This window comes from Mobula birostris, chromosome 6 (assembly GCF_030028105.1).
Source record: "Mobula birostris isolate sMobBir1 chromosome 6, sMobBir1.hap1, whole genome shotgun sequence".
Taxonomy (NCBI): Eukaryota; Metazoa; Chordata; class Chondrichthyes; order Myliobatiformes; family Myliobatidae; genus Mobula; species Mobula birostris.
In genome coordinates, this window is record NC_092375.1 from 169,942,010 (window position 1) to 169,959,468 (window position 17,459).

The 17,459-nt window shown below is 38.4% G+C and overlaps 1 protein-coding gene across 1 annotated transcript in view; it reads left to right on the forward strand.

The window, feature by feature from the left end:
* Positions 1–16,984, forward strand: part of LOC140199569 (neurabin-1-like) — a 73,159-nt gene extending 56,175 nt beyond the window's left edge. The window contains exons 14-18 of the mRNA XM_072261857.1: positions 2,366–2,447; positions 4,735–4,806; positions 4,997–5,195; positions 12,555–12,728; positions 13,691–16,984. Coding sequence (XP_072117958.1) covers positions 2,366–2,447; positions 4,735–4,806; positions 4,997–5,195; positions 12,555–12,728; positions 13,691–13,861 — 698 coding nt within the window. The 3' untranslated portion in view covers positions 13,862–16,984. The remainder of the gene's footprint in view (positions 1–2,365; positions 2,448–4,734; positions 4,807–4,996; positions 5,196–12,554; positions 12,729–13,690) is intronic.
* Positions 16,985–17,459: the final 475 nt, after the last annotated feature.

The window sequence follows — 17,459 nt, forward strand, 5'->3', positions numbered from 1 at the left end:
GTGGCGGACGGAGCAGAGGTGCTTGATGAAGTGGTCCCCCAATCTGCATTGGGTTTCACCAACGTAGAGGAGGCTGCACTGGATGCAATAGATGACCCCAACAGACTCACAAGTGTTGCCTCACCTGGAAGGACTGTTTGGAGCCCTGAATGGTGGCAAGAGAGGAGGTGTAGGGACAGGTGTAGCACTTAATCTTACAGGGATATGTGCTGGCTGGGAGAACCGTGGGGATGGATGTGTGGACCAGGGAGTCGTAGAGGGAACGATCCCCGCGGAAAGCAGAGAGGGGTAGAGAGGGAAAGATGTGCTTAGTGATGGGGTCCTATTGAAGGTGGCGGAAGTTGTGGAGGATAATGTGCTGGATCCAGAGGCTGTTGGGGTGGTAGGTGAGGACAAGAGGAATTCTGTCCCTCTTGTGGTGACAGGAGGATGGGGTGAGGGCCGATGTGCAGGAAATGGAGGAGATGCGGGTGAGGGCATCATTGATGATGACAGCAGGGAAACCGCGATCCTTAAGTCGAGGTAGTTATGAGAGTCAGTGGAGAGTCTATGGAATTCATTGCCCCTGACAGCTGTGGAAGCCAAGTCATTAGGTATATTTAAATTGGAGATTTTTGAATACAGGGAAAGGTCAGGAGATTGGGGTTGAGAGCAAACAAATCAGCCATAATTGAATGTCAGAGTAGATTTGATGTGCCGAATGGCCTAATTCTGTTCCTGTCTTATGGTTTTATGTTGCCTAATATCTTGCTTTATCCAGTATTTTGGTTATTATTTCAGATTTCCAGCTGCTAGAATTTCTTGATTTTGAATTCTAAATTTATTGTACGCTAAATAATTATACATGTGCGCATCTTAAATTGAGCTTGATGCACTGGAAAACTGCAGAGGTGGCATTTCCAACATGGCTAAAAGAGAGCAATGAGAGAGACTGCAAATTTGAGTGGTCAGTGATGGTAAAGTTAGTGTTACCAGTCCCCAGCAATGATCTACATTTGCCTACTGCTCTGAATGCACCATTGAGCCCGCATTTCAGAGTTGAACGTCTGGACTTTTCACCGTGGAGCACCTCAGCACAATTCTCACAAGGAACTTTTCCACACTAAGCTGTGGACTGAGGATAGCACCAGCAAGGGCAAAAGTTTGTTTAAGGTTTCCAGCATAGAGCACTGTCTCTACTATAAAGACCCCTTTTAGTGTTGATGCCATTTGCATTCTTGTTCCTGGGCAGGAGTCATGACTACAAAGCAAGGTACCCATGTATTCTAATGAGATAGTTATGTTTTTTAAATGTGATGTCAAGCCAAGAACCACTTTTAAAGAAGAACAGGTCTGTTTTCCAAATTTTGATTTTGGCTAATATCTATTCCTCAGCCATCATCAATAAAACATGTCACCTTGTCGTTACTTTTATGTGTAAACACCCCCATACATTGGCTGCTTTGTTTTCCATATAGCATTTAGTGTACTTCAAAAGGACTTCAAGACATTTCAGGCATGGCTTTGTAAATATTTGGTTTATACCTCAAGTGTGAAGTGCAGGTCATTCTCACAGTTGCAGTTCTTGAAATATCAGATCCCTAAGGTGTCAGAGATGACCTCACTATTTTTGTGTTATCACAATGGGACCACCTTTCTGATTTTCTTGTCCATTCAGTGTTATTAGAGTGTGCATATGGTAATGGAAGTGGTTTTGGTTGCGATGTCCCACAGTCCTTATTTGCCATTTGGCAATCATCTAGATTTGCCCACACAAAGAAAGGGTACTTGGTCAAGATTTTGCTCTGCAATTGGCTCAGATAGATTATTTGCCAGGATATATCACATTCAAGGGAATTAAATAATTATTCATTTGTACATCACTTGATTTTCAATCCTTCCTAAATATTAAAGATCTGTGCTGACCAACTGGCTGGTGTGTTTGCACTGTTTTGTTTTTGTCTTTCGTTGTTCCTGTTATAGTTACTATTCGATAGATTTGTTGAGTATGCCCGCAGGAAAATGAACCTCAGGGTTGTATATGGTGACATATATCTACTTCGTCAATGAAATTTACTTTGAACTTTGAAAACCTATTTAATCTGTGATGTTGAATTCAGTGTTAAACCCTAAAGCTAGGGGCAGAATTAGGCATTCAGCTCATCAAGTCTGCTCCACCATTTTATGATGACTGATTTATTATTTTGTTATCAATATATGTTCATATATTGTTCTACTGTATGTAAGTTTTAAATCAGAAGGTGGTTTGGGGCATCTTTTCAAATTGTGCTTAGGTTTTCCTTTGTGTCATATGCACTGGATTTATTGATAACTTCTTAAAAGCAAAGTTATAAATCGGCAAAATATACTTATTTCACATTGGCAGGAGGCAAGAAAAGTGAAGACGAACCAGTCAATGGAAGTGAAAATTTATCAGGAAAATCCAAGAGAAGATTTGCCGATTTTGGGTATGTTTTTCATCGCCTTGAAAATATTTCTCATTTTTCCATTGTGGCTATTAAATTAAGTATCCACATAATACTACAATAAAACTTGAATAATCCACGGAAATTGCAATGGATCAACATTTAGTTCTGTTTCCTGTGCTCCATGGTTCACCATGGTCTTTGTTCTCACTGGCCCAATAAACACACTTAGGCATCATTTCCTGTACTACTTTTGAAGTCCACTGGACTCCATTTCCCATGCTCCTTTTAAGATCACTGGGTGCTTTTACTTATGCTTGCATTAAACTCATTTATTTTACTTGAAAATTTACTATACTAATGTGAAACATCTCTTAATAAGAATCAAGGATCAACTTTATTCGCCATATACATTTACATGTATTAGGAAATTCATGTAGCGTTTTAGTAAAAGTGTGTTAGGGTCTAAGAAATATCCAAGCATCTAGAAATCTACTAGCCTTGCACAACTGAATGCCTGAGAGTGTTGGATTATCAGAGTTTTGCCAAACCCATATCACATTTCAAGCTTGGTCTGAAAGTGATTAACATTGATCTGCTTCACCCTGAGTTTAAATTTCCTATCCAAAGTATGGCCAAGTTCAATTTCTATCATGTAGTCGCAAACAGGTATAGGAATTGGATCTGTTTTTTTTTTCTGCTTAGAAAAATTAAGGGTGAACTTATTGAAACATGTGAAATCGTCAAGGGACATGATGTCAAAATGTTCCCCTAATGGGAAAATCTCAAATGAGGGAACATAGTAACAAGATGATAGGGTAGTCATTTAAAATTGAGATGCAAGGGAACTTCTCTTGCAAAGGTAGTGATTCTCTGTCCAGTAGGGTTAAGCCGACCGGATGATTAGTGGTACGTAAAGAGCAAGTAGGTTAATTTCTGAATTGGCATCTACGAGGAGCTGTTGTAGAAGAAGAGATGAGGTCTGCAGCAGATCAGCCAGCATCATATTGAATTGTCGGGCAGGCTCAACGGGCCAAGTGGCCTACACTTTTTTTTTCTCTTGTGCAAGTAGAACTGACTTTACTAGCAAGGCATATAGTATTATACTACCTAATACTCTAATCAGTTTTAAATTCAACAGCCTTGGATTCAGGGCCCTTGCCTGAATTGTCAAGTTGTCAGTGTACATTTTACTTCACTAAATGGAATTCAGCAACGTTACCTCTGCAAGATCCTCCAAATCGATTGGAAGGATAAGTGAACCAAAGTCAGTACTTTGCCAGGTCCTATCCCAGGATTCATGTGGAGTTACACTCAGTTACAATGGATCGGTAGATTTACTCGCGTGCCCGACACCAGGCCCAATAGCAGACACTCTGTTTAGAGTTCTGCCATGGAAAGATTGTTTGGTATCCAAGAAAGAGATTCAAGGATGCGCTCAAAGCCTCTGATGAAATGGCAAAATTCACACTGGCTGTCTGGAATTTGTAGCTCATGACCATTCAAATTATATGGGATAATATTGACAATCCTGAGTCCATGCATCAAGAGCACAACAGACCATCTCTCCAGTTACCATCCTCACCATTCTGTAGGCAACTGCCTGCCTCATCTACGTAAGAATTTGCAGTTCCTAAATTTACCTCACATCAAAATGCACAAACTACACTGGAAGTAAATTAACCTCGGTCCTGAGAAACTGCTCGTTGTTGTTCCTTTACTCACCTTGTGGCGCATCGGGTGGTGTTTTTGGCCGTTTCCTTAGTATTTGTTTTTTATAAGGCTGGGTTTGCTAGCTCGATGCTCAACCCAGCACAGATGGAAAGTGTGCAAGGAGCCTACCAGATTCAAACCTGGGAACAGACGCCTCGAAGTGTGGTGCTGATGCCATTACACCACCAAAGTTGAGGCTTAGTAACAACTTGTTCAACAGTGATTGAGAAGAGTATTTAGTGAATTGGAATTGGGAATCAGCATTGTATGCCCATCTGTGACAGAAAATTAAATCTGCTGAATTCCTCCAGTATTTTGGGTGTTACACTAAATCTGACTGTTTTTCTTCTCAGCAGTATATACAGTTAATCTTGTTTTCTCCTGTGATCTAAACTAAACAAATAGTAAAGTAAAAGCATATTTTAATTGAATATAATTTCAGGTACTAGAAACTAATAGTCAAGTTAATTTTTTAAAAAGTGAATGATATTTCAGAAGTCAATTTTAATTGTTTTAAGTAATATGTTGGTCAGCAGTAGTGGAGAATATTTGCAAAATTTTCTGTTCATATAATTTTTTTCCTCCTTCCTCATCTCTCTTTGACTTGAATAAAAAGTGGATTAAGAAAATCTGGTGGAAAAGGCAAGAAATTAGATAAGGAAGACCAAAGCACTTCACTTGATAACAGGTATCTTGCTACAAATTAAGCCTGCTAATCTTTCAGATATGAGACCATGACACAGTTGGTGTTTAAATTTATGTAAAAATTGTAACTATATAATATGTGTTCATAGTTTTGATGGGAGCTGCTTGTTTTTCTCATCCTGTTATTTGGATCTTGAATATGATGATTATTAACCATTGTTTTTGTTTGTCAGGGGATCAAAAGAATTGCTTGAAAGGTCAGGTGGTAACCTTTCAGCTGCAGATTCAATTTCGTCTATACCAACTTGCATGCCTTTTTCTTGGTTTGGGGATAGTCGTAAAGAAGCTGCAACTTCTGACAACAGCATTCCATCACATTCAAGTTCGCATGACACTTCTTGTGAACAGGATAAAGGAAAGCCTAGAAATATGGTAAGTTGGAAAAGAAAATTGTTATTTGTCCCTTTCTTGCAGTGAAAATAGTCATCTTCAGAGAGTCTTCGAATATAGGTTGGCAGCTGAATAATTTAAAAACTGTTAGTCCTGGTGCCGTTACAGTTGGTTTTACTGCTGTACTTAGCAATGGAAGGAATTGAACGCTCTGAAAAGGATTATAGTTTTCCGTAATTACTGTTTACTGTGGTGACCGAGAATATCAGTTGTTGGTTTGTGCTTGACTGCTTCACCAAACTACTGTGGTAGTGATTCTCAGCATAAGAAGTGAGCAACAGTTTTCTAAGATTAAATTTATTTCTTAAAAAATCACAAGGGTAAATTTCTTTTAGTGATTTTGACACTTAAAAGGTGAAAAATAATTAAATTAACTCTTACAAATAAGATGTCCTGAATATTCATGTGCTAGTTGCTAAATATATTTAATTACTACTTTATTAAATGGGGGTTTATCACCTAGAATGTATATATAATAAACTAAGGTTAAGTAAATTAAGCAATGATTCATTGCCATAAACCAGAATGCAATGGCAGTGGTCAGTTTTTTGATGCATGAATCTCACTGCATTTAACTTTAAATAAAAACAAACCCTGGGCTGTTTCCCCAATGGTATCATTCTCATTCAACCCAGTATTGAATCTAGCAGGAAGATTCAAAAATTTAAAAAAAACAAATGATTACCGTTTCTTGTGAGTTCTACTTGCATGCATATCATAGGCAATTTAATTCTGTTTAATATCCCATGGGCATTTCATATCTAAAGTCACATTCTCAAAGTCCCAACTTTGTTTAGTGGTTTCTAGCACTTTTTGCAAGATTCCCTGGGGGAAGAAGAATTGATGACAATTTAATTGGACTGCTCATTGTTTCAGTCATTTGCTTTCCTAGACTAGCAATTATCCTAAATTAGGGATGACTGAACTCTCACTCACTATACTGGGCAGTCCCATTATCCACAGTGCCTCACTGTCCTCCGTCCAACTTCATTTGTGACATTTCTGTTTCCTGCTGCCAGCTGTTCTAAATGATTGGATGCTGAATGTTCTCCCACATTGTACAGTGATGTACAATCCTTAAGAGTAACTACAAATTAAAGCTGCCATTGGCATTGAGTAAAATAGACCTGGAGCACAGAGGATAGGGAAATATGAAGTAGTCTAAAATGAGAGGCCAATAACCCAAGAATTGTGATAAAATTGGAGAGATGTCTGGAGGTCAAATGCCAGCATTAAACTGTAAGGAGGAAAATGATAGGTGATAGCAGTAGAATGCAAAACAATAATAGATTCTCGAATTGAGATGAGTTTGGCAGTATGATCTAGAAATGTATGGTGCCATGAAATGAAGGAAAAATAACCAGAGTCTGGAGGCTTAAAAGGTTTTAAAAAAACACAAATATCTGTGGATAACATTGCGAATGATATAAAACTTCCTTTATGAAACCCTTGAGCTTTAACAAGTGACAAGTACAAGATACATACATCAAAGTTGCTGGTGAGACCCTTCGTCCTGACCCTTCGTCAGGGTCTCGGCCTGAAACGTCAACTGCACCTCTTCCTAGAGATGCTGCCTGGCCTGCTGCGTTCACCAGTAACTTTGATGTGTGTTGCTTGAATTTCCAGCATCTGCAGAATTCCTGTTGTTTGCGACAAGTACAAGATGTTAGCTTTCTGCTTGCTGTTGTTCAAGTACACCATTCATCGAAAAAGATTTGGTGTGAGCTTGGGGGTAATTTACTGATTTTTCTGAAATGATTCTGTGGTCACAAGCTAGTAACAAATGTGCAGTTTCTTCTCTATAATCTACTCTGCTATTTACTTAGTTAACATATAGGACTTGATCATACTGAAAATGAAGGATTATTGCATTAATCAAGCTGATTATTATTGAATTTTTTGAAATGTAGTTGTGAAATTGATAGAATGCATTTCTTCATTTGTCCACAGAAGTCCACATTTAACTACTTCAAAGCCAGGTTCTCTCTGCTTAGCTGTTGCATGTAAATCAATCAAACAGTAGATCTAGCTGATGTACTATGGTTTATCCACGCAGATGAGCATATAGATAGAAAGACTTATAAGTACACAGCACAGAAGCAGATCCTTTGGCCTACCACATCAAATGCCAAACAAGCATTTACACTAATCCTACATTAATTCCATTCTTTATTCTCCCCAGGTTCCCATCAGTTGTCTCAGAATTCACCTGCTAGGTGTAGATCAGGACTGATCTAATTAAATGGTACAACGTTTCAGGGCCTCTTTATCCCAAAGGCCTGGATACCTGAGGAGGGTATTGCAAAATGGTTATCTAATCTGAGTTTAGTTTCTCAGTATAGGAGAGCATATTGTGAACGCTATGTAGTAGACTAGATTGGGAGAACTGGAAATCAGTTGCTGCTTCACCTGGGAAGACTGGAGTCCCTAGGAAAAGAAAACAGAAGTGAAGAACAGTGTTGAGTCTCCTATAGTGGAATGAAAGTGCTCTAAGAAGGGGAAGGGTTAGTATGGAAGGATGGAGGTACCTAATAAAGTGCTCACTGAGTGTATGTTCATGGTCTTCTGCTGCTATAGCCCATCCACTTCAAGGTTTGACTTGTTGAGTAAAGATGCATGCATCAGGGTGCTCTTTGTTGATTACAGCTGAGCATTTAATACCATCATCCCCTCAAAACCAGTCAGTAAACTCTAAAACCTGGGCCTTGGTGCCTCCTTGTGCATTTGGTTTCTGGATTTCCTCACTTGCAGACCCCAGTCAATTCAGATTGCCAACAACATCTCCTCCATGATCTTCATCAACACAGGTGCACCATAGGGCTGTGTGCCTAGCCCCCTGCTCTACTCGCTTTACACCTATGACTATGGCTAAGCACAGCTACAATGCCATATTCAAGTTTGCTGATAACACTACTGTTGTGGGTCATATCAAAGGTGGTGATGAATCAGTGAAAAGGAGGGAGATTGAAAATTTGGCTGATTGGTGACATAACAACAACCTCTCACTCAATGTCAGCAAGACCAAGAAACTGGTAGTAGATTCCAGGAGAGGGAAACCAGAGGTCCATAAGCCAGATCTCATCGGAGTATCAAAGGTGAAGAGGGTCAGTAACTTAAAATTCTTGGGTGTTACTATCTCACAAGGTATGTCTTAGATGCATCATATAAATGAATGTAATTGCAAAAAAAGCACAACAGCGCCTCTGCTTCTTTAGGAGTCTGTGGAAATTTGGCATGTCATCAAAAATTTTGACGATCTTTTATAGATGTGTAGTGGAGAGTGTATTGACTGGCTGCATCACGGCATGGTATGGGAATGCCAATATCTTTGAACAGAAAATCCTACAAAAGGTAGTAGATCTAGCCCAGTAAATTATGGATAAAGCCCTCCCAATCATTGAACCTATCTACATGAAACATTGTAGTAGGAAAGCAGCATCCATCATCAAAGCTCCTCACCATCCAGGCCATGCTGTTTTCTCACTGCAGCCATCAGGTAGAAGGCACAAGAGCCTCAGGACTCATACCACCAGGTTCAAGAACTGTTACTATCCCTCAACCATCAGGTTCTAGAACAAAAGGGGATAACTACACTCATCTATTAAGATGTTCCCACAACCAATGTTATCACTTTAAAGGCTCTTTATCTTGTTATTTCGTGCTCATGTTATTTATTGCTGTTTATTTATATTTGCGTTTGCACAGTATGTTGTTTTCTGTGCTCTACTTGATCTTTACTTTGTTGTGCATTTAGAAATGTTCTTCTGCACACCACTATTGTAATGCATAGTTATTTGAGTTACTGTTGCCTTTTTGTCATCTTGAACCAGCCTGGTCATTCCCCTCTGATCTCTCTCATCAACAAGGCTTTCTCGCCCGTAGAACTGTCGCTCACTGGATTTTTTTTTTTGCACCATTCTCTAATGCGCACCAATTGATTGGAATGCTCAAGGACAGCTTCAGCCTCTCATGACTGCAGTTGGAGGTTCCCACTTATTGCTTGAAAATCCCAGGAGATCTGCAGTTTCTGAGATACTCAAACCACCCGGTCTGGCACCAGCATGGTCAAAGGCACTTAGATCACATTTCTTCCCCATTCTGATGTTTGGTATGAACAACAACTAAATCTCTTGAACATATCTGCATGTTTTTATGCATTGAGTTGCTGCCACATGATTGGCTGATTAGATATTTGCATTAATGAGCAGTTGTACCTAATAAAGTGGCCAGTGAATATTGTATTAATGAGCTGGTGTACCTAAATAAAGTGGCCAATGAACGTATGTCTGGTGGTGGAATTTTGTTGGAGCTACTTGAAACTATTTCCAACACTCCCTGTTTTTATATAAAATTAAGTAAATTTGGTGTACAAGCATCTGTTTATTCAAATGCAGAGCAAATCTGTAAGCGTACTCCACTGCTGGGTTCTGCGTGCATTTGTTTGCAGGTTATGAACTTCCTAAAATTCACCAACAGTTGCATCAGGGAATCTGTTCATGAGTTTTCAAGCAGCTTAGACCACACTCAAGTTCCACAAGTCAACTCATTTCAATAGAGTCTATAGAAAGAATGCAGGAATAAGTAAGTTATTTTCAAGAATCTTTAATAGATGTAAATTTTTAAATATTACCTTTATTTTTTGAATTCTTCCGAATGTCAGAACATTAGAAATTATTCCCAAAGCTTGACAGCTTTAACCTGAGAAAGATAGAGAGATAACTTTATCATCTGTAGCACCAGCCCTCCCAGCCAGCTTCTCCACATTGGGTAGCAGAGTAATTCACACCATGGTACTGGCACAGCACAATACCACACCAGGAAAAAAACAGGATTTTGTGCCAACCTCCTTGGACCCACTTCCTGGCATAGTAGAATGCAGCAATGGGGAGGTAATAGAACCAGATAAGGTGGCGATGGGCAGATGAGGCCAGCCTCTGTCTTTCCCCTACCATGTTTCACAGGTTTCACTACCATGCCAGGTACACCATCAGGGCCCGATACCTTCTTGAAGGATGAAATGATGTAAGACTCCAAGACTGAGATCGTAGGGTGAGAAGGTGCTGTGAGGATTCGCATAGGTGTAGTGTTATTTTCCCTTTAAAAGTGTGCGTAAAAGGCTTTGAACTCATCAGAGCGTAAAGCATCATAGCCATTTTTACTGTTAGGTTTTACCTTGTAGGTAATGGCATGCAAAGTCTGCCACAACTGCTATGCTATTAGTATCTCTAACCTCACATGGAATTACCTTTTCGCTCTAACAGTTACCTTCCAAACATTGTACCTGGCCTCTTGTAGGGTTCTGGATCTAGCCTCAGAAGACTGCAAATATCCCAGTTCACCCACAGTTTCTGGTTTGGGTACGTTCAGTATGTTCTCAAAGGCACACAGTCATCGACATACAATGGCATGCAAAAGTTTGGGCACCCCGGTCAAAATTTCTGTTACTGTGAATAGTTAAGTGAGTAGAATATGAACTGATCTCCAAAAGGCATGAAGTTAAAAATGAAACATTCCTTTCAACATTTTAAGCAAGATTAGTGTATTATTTTTGTTTTGTACAATTTCAGAGGGAAAAAAAGGAAAGGAGCACCATGCAGATGTTTGGGCACCCCAAGAGATTTGAGCTCTCAGATAACTTTTACCAAGTTCTCAGACCTTAATTAGCTTGTTAAGGCTATGGTTTGTTCACAGTCATCGTTAGGAAAGGTCAGGTGATGCAAATTTCAAAGCTTTATAAATACCCTGACTCCTCAAACCTTGTCCCAACAATCAGCAGCCATCAGCTCCTCTAAACAGCTGCCTAGCACCCTGAAAATTAAAATAAATGGTACCCACAAAGCAGGAGAAGGCTATAAGAAGATAGCAAAGTGTTTTCAGGCAGCTGTTTCCTCAGTTCGAAATGTAATTAAGAAATGGCAGTTAATGGGAACAGTGGAGGTCAAGTTGAGGTCTGGAAGACCAAGAAAACTTTCCAAGAGAACTGCTCGTAGGATTGCTAGGAAGGCAAATCAAAACCCCCGTTTGACTGCAAAAGACCTTCAGGAAGATTTAGCAGACTCTGGAGTGGTGGTGAACTGTTCTACTGTGCAGCGACACCTGCACAAATATAACCTTCATGGAAGAGTCATCAGAAGAAAACCTTTCCTGCGTCTTCACCACAAAATTCAGCATCAGAAGTTTGCAAAGGAACATCTAAACAAGCCTGATGCATTTTGGAAACAAGTCCTGTGGACTGACGAAGTTAAAATAGGACTTTTTGGCTGCAATGAGCAAAGGTATATTTGGAGAAAAAAGGGTGCAGAATTTCATGAAAAGAACATCTCTCCAACTGTTAAGCACGGGGTGGATCGATCATGCTTTGGGCTTGTGAGGCAGCCAGTGGCACGGGGAACATTTCACTGGTAGAGAGAAGAATGAATTCAATTAAATACCAGCAAATTCTGGAAGCCAATATCACACCATCTGTAAAAAAAAAAGTTGAAGATGAAAAGAGGATGGTTTCTACAACAGGATAATGATCCTAAACACACCTAAAAATCAACAATGGACTACCTCAAGAGGCACAAGTTGAAGGTTTTGCCATGGTCCTCACAGTCCCCTGACCTAAACATCATCGAAAATCTGTGGGTAGACCTTAAAAGAGCAGTGCATGCAAGATGGCCCAAGAATCTCACAGAATATGGTCATATGGTTAACTAGAAGCCTTTTGCAAGGAAGAATGGGCGAAAATCCCCCGAACAAGAATTGAAAGACTCTTAGCTGGCTACTGAAAGTGTTCACAAGCTGTGATACTTGCCAAAGGGGGTGTTACTGAGTACTGACCATGCAGGGTGCCCAAACTTTTGCTTCAGGCCCTTTTCCTTTTTTGTTATTTTGAAACTAAAAGATGGAAATAAAAAAGTAATCTTGTTTAATATATTAAAGAAATGTGTCATCTTTAACTTTATGCCTTTTGGAAATCAGGTCACCTTTTACTTGCTGAGCTATTCACAGTAACAGAAATTTTGACCAGGGTGCCCAAACTTTTGCATGCCACTGTAGGTCTTAATGAAATCGCTTACTGAAATATAGTAATTTGTAGCTATTTTTTTTAAAGGAGTAAGGAGTCCCTTGTACGTCTTCCCTATGGAATACGTGGGTTTCCCCAGGTGTCTCCATGAAGATGTGAGAAGGGAATTGCTGTGGATCTGAACCTGGCAGCTGATAATGAATGAAATGTTTTCCATTCCCCACTTAATTGCTAAACTTCCCAAACTTTGTAGTGACAAAACCTCTTACAGGCACTGTTTCTTATGTATATGCAACACCAGTGATATTTTTCTCTTTTGCCTTTCCAAACAGGTTCTCGATTCAACAGGGAAAAGTCAATGTGAAATTCAGACTGTTCCTGAGTGGACAACCCAACAAGTCTGTCACTGGCTGAAGGAAATTAATTTAGAGCAATACACAGCAGAATTTTTTTCTAAAAACATTGATGGCGAACAATTAATGCAACTAGATAGCAGTAGACTTAAGGTATGTATGACTTGTTGCAGTGGCCAATTATTACATTTGAGTAAGCATGATGTAGGATTGTATAGAGCAATGAGTTTAAAAAGCTCAGTGCTTCCAGTCTCTCAAAAGAGAGCAAGACTGAGCTGTTCAGATATTTATGCTGGAAAATCATCAAGGACATCACTAGAATTGGGCTGATATAAAATGTTCTGATATTGACACTAGTTGTAGAGTGTTACATAGAGTGCCATTTTACAAAAGGTTCTAGAATTGGGGCAGAGCATACCTCACGGACATGTGACGTGAATATGGTAACTACAAAACCTGCTTTCCTTTCCACAGCATTTTCCCATGCAATAGTGAGTAACTGAAACATTTAAAAGATGTCTAGATGAGTATTTAGAATTGCCTGGGCATTGAAGGGTGCAGATGAAGTGTTGCAAAATGGGACTAGCATAGTTTGGATGGCGTGTTTGTGGTGGGCTAACTGTCCTGTTCCTGTGCTGTATGACTTGTAACACATGCTCTGTACTATTATCTCACACAATACCAGAACAAAAACACTTTTTGCCTGAAGCAGTGATTTATTTATAATAATTTCAATTTAATATATTACATTTGCTGTTCGTAATATGGTGGTCTCCACCTTGGGTATACCAAACACAGAGTGGGTCACTGCTTCATTGAACTCCTCTATTCCATCTACAAACATGACACTAAGCTTCCTGCTGGCTATCATGTTAATTTTTCTTCTCACTCTCATTCTGATCTTCAGTCCTCAACCTCCTAAGCTATTTTATCAAAGTTCAACAAGATGCACCTCATCTTTGAGCCTCATGGACTCACATAATCTGAAAATTTTCCATTTACTGGAGTCGTTAATGAAATTTTAGGGCATTCGGTTTTTAATGTTATGCTTAGGTTGTGCAGTAGAGAATGGTCAAATCAGAATACATGTATTTTGTTATATTTTAATTTTGCAGGCTTTAGGCGTTACCAGTCAAAATGATCGTGCCACCATTAAGAAAAAGCTTAAGGAAATTAAGAAAACACATGAGAAAATAGAGAAACAAAGAGAGAAGAATCAAAAAAAAGAGAAAGATCAACAGAAAAAAACTGGTACACATGCCACATCTGTAGAAACAATGTGTTAAATAGGACTAAGTGCAATTGAGAACAAATATTGTAGATAGTTGTCCTATTTCAATGTTGCAGTGTGTTGAATGCATCACAGACTTGTTGATTCACATATGTAGAGTAACTCAAATGTATGTTAGTTTAACAATTTATATTAGAGAAATTTATGGTACATTTTCTGGTTTGTTTCATGGAGTAGGTAATTTTCTGTATATAATGTTCATACATTTTTGTAGGTTTATAATTCTATGCAGTCTTAATTAGCTATGGCCTTAATAATAGATGAAATTAATATTTTATTAAAACTTAAGCACACTATTAAAATTTAATCAAATACTTGTTAAAGGTTGTTGTAAAGAATCTTGAATTTCCTAATGTGATCCAAACTACATTGCAAGGGAAATGACACTACTCAGTCAATTATCTACAGAGTTGTAGAGAATAAGGTACAAAGATGGAACACTTAAATGTTATGCCTGTGCATATTGTTTAATATGCATTTCCTCAAAGGCGTAAAAACAGAAATAGCTTTCTCTATTTACAGTGCAAACTATATAGTTATAACTTTATAATTCTGTACTTCATAAAACCATTGCACAGAAGGGATGCCACTGTTTTGTCTTGTGTCCTTTAATCTTCTCTATTGAGCTCATTGGTGATCATTTTTTATTCAAAGTATAAATGATGATCAGGAATGATTACAAGAATATCCCATTGATCTAATATAGAATTCACGTAGACCATGCTTTGACACTGTTGTTATCCTTTGAGTTTTTTGAAAGTTAACTATTTCTCACAAGTTTTTAATTGTGTGTGTAGCTATGTTATTTCAATGGTTCTCTGATTTCAGTTTCTATACTTTACTGATCTTTTGTCATCCAAAAGATGAAAATCTTCCCATCTTGTGTTACCCTGAAATTTCATATTTGCCCATGTAACAAGAGTTTTTGTTTCTTTATTTCTTTGGGCTGAACATCAGGATTTTAGAAATACAGCATGGATTCCATTACCTTCATTTCCTTTCCACTGTCTGTCGAAAGATAAATTACAGCGGATATAAGGGTAAAACATAACAATGATTATCGGCTTGCATCCATCTGCTGCCATTCTGGTCAGTTTTCAGACTTCTGTTATCTCAATGGTGTCCATCTTATTTCTGATCCTGACATCTCATCGTGTTTTCCTTTCTTTCCTATCCATTTAGTACAAGTGATAATTTGATATTCAGAGCCAATATATTGGATTCCCTTACCTTTGATTAGGAATTATTTTTAATGATTTAAGTAGAGAATGTGTTATGTAATATATTTTTTCCAATTTTATATTTTGAATAAAATTAGAAAAAATATTTTGAAGTGTTACTTTATGAAGAAACTATACAAATAAACACAGTACTTTGAAGGTCATTAAAATTCCTCTGTGAAATATTTTCTCTAGATTTTCACTTGCTTGCATTTTCTGAAGTGAAAACTGAAAACAGAGCCATTGTATTACTAATCATTAAAAATCTAGTCTAACTTCTTGTTACGTAGTATGCACTCTTTTTCAGTGCATTCTACTGCCAAGACCTACAACCAGGAATCAACTTTCAGTTGTAATTACAGCTGTATTTATTGGTTTTCTATTCTGCAAATTTGTGTTTGTATTCCTCAATGTTAATACTTGTTCCTGTCATCTCTAAAGGATAATTTTAGTGATAAAAAGAAAGGGAAAATTGGCTCTTTTCCATTCATGTAACCACAGAATAAAGATAAATAATTATTTAAATAACATCAGTAGGATGTATTTCCTTGAGGACTGTTCATTCCTTGATAGTCATCTGATAGTTGCCTTCTATACCCTAATGCTTTGAATGTATATGTGTTTCCCCCAAGCTATAAGATTAATTCTACTGATAAAAACTGGAAAATATTCAGTTTATCATTTTTCAGTGGTATCCCTTTAGTTATTTATTCTATCCAGGTCCAGTTTCCAGTAACCCTTACCTCCTGTGTTCCTTTGTATCTTCCTCCTCCTGATTCACTTCAGATTTTACTATTTTTGTCTCCTTTCCAATACTGACCACCATACACCCATTTTCATTCCTCTCCCTCTCCATCCACCCACTGCCCACGCTTTTTACACTCCGTTTATCCGTCTGCGTTTATCTGATCTTTCCTTCTCCCCTAATGGTTCCCATTATCATCTGATGTTTCCAGCACACTCAGCCTTGTGTTTCCATCTATCACTTTCTAGCACTGGTCTTTCCCTTCACCCTCCACACCTCTGCCTGTCCATATTTGCTCAATTCTTTGTTTGCTTCCATCTGTCACTCAAACGTCTCTCTTTCCGAACCCTCCCAAACCTTGCTCTTGCCTATCATCCTCAGTGCACCAATCTCCTTTTGGTCCTTGACACACTCTACCTTTTTATACTGGCTTTCTGCCCTCTCTGCCCCAATTCTGACGTAAAGCCTCAAAATCAGCAATTCCTGTCCTACATCAGATGTTGTCCAGGCTACTGAATTCCTCTAGCAATTTGTACTTAGCTTTAGATTCTAGCATCTGCAGTCCCTTGTGTCTCCTCTCTGGGTTTTGTTTAGATTTTGTTTACAGTTTTTGGAATATGTGTGGTTTCACTCCTACCCCTTTATGTTGAGATATAATAGCATCAGTGTCTTGATTTGCCTACCAGCAACAGTGGGGCGGAGCTGGGGAGGGAATGAAGAATGCAGGAGGACAAGACCTTGGAGGGTGAGAATTTTGAAATCAAGACGTTGCTGGTCTAGGCAAGCTTAAGGAAAGCAGGAAAACTAAGTTGAGGGCTCAAGAATATATTTATGGAATATGAAAGTTAAAAATGGGCTTAAAAGACATTGAAATAATTGGATCAAAGGAGAACAAGAAATATGGAAAATTATGGCTAGTTACCGAGGTTAGGGATAGGTAGCCTAAGTCATGATTTAGTGAATATGAGCCAGATGCCTTACTTGGGATCAAATACACCAAAGTAATTAAATATCCTGGTTCAATCTTGAACCATAGCTAGGAAGAGGAATGGATTAGCATTTGTAAAAGAGTGGTTGATAGATTTACATGATCTTGCTGTAAAACCTTTTGAAATAAAATACAATTTGAAATAAAAAGAACTTATAAATTTCATTCAGCTTCTTTTCTGAACTAATGGATTGTTGCTGTTTGTAACTTATTGCACTGTTTTATAGTCATTCCTTTTTCAAACAACATTAACTTCCTGACAACAAAGAATTTTGTTATGCAGATGCTGCAATTGATGTATAAAAATTGTAGTGGTATATACTGCCATCCAGTGGCTGTGATTTGCTATAGTTACTTTGTATATGATTAGAGGAAGTTCAAGAAAAGTTTCTCTGGGCTAGTTACTCAGATGAGAGAGCTGATCTTTCACAACAGCTGAAGAATTAGGTCTATATTCTTTAAAGTTTAGAAGAATCGGGAATTGGGAGGCTTGTGGAGTTTCGATCTCTGGGGATATTTGACGAAAAAGTGGATAGATTTTTGAAAGATTAGGGAATTGAGGGATCTGGGGAATTGACATGGAAGAGTAGATCTGGGGCAGATCAGCCATGATCATATTGAATAGTAGGCAGTCTTGATG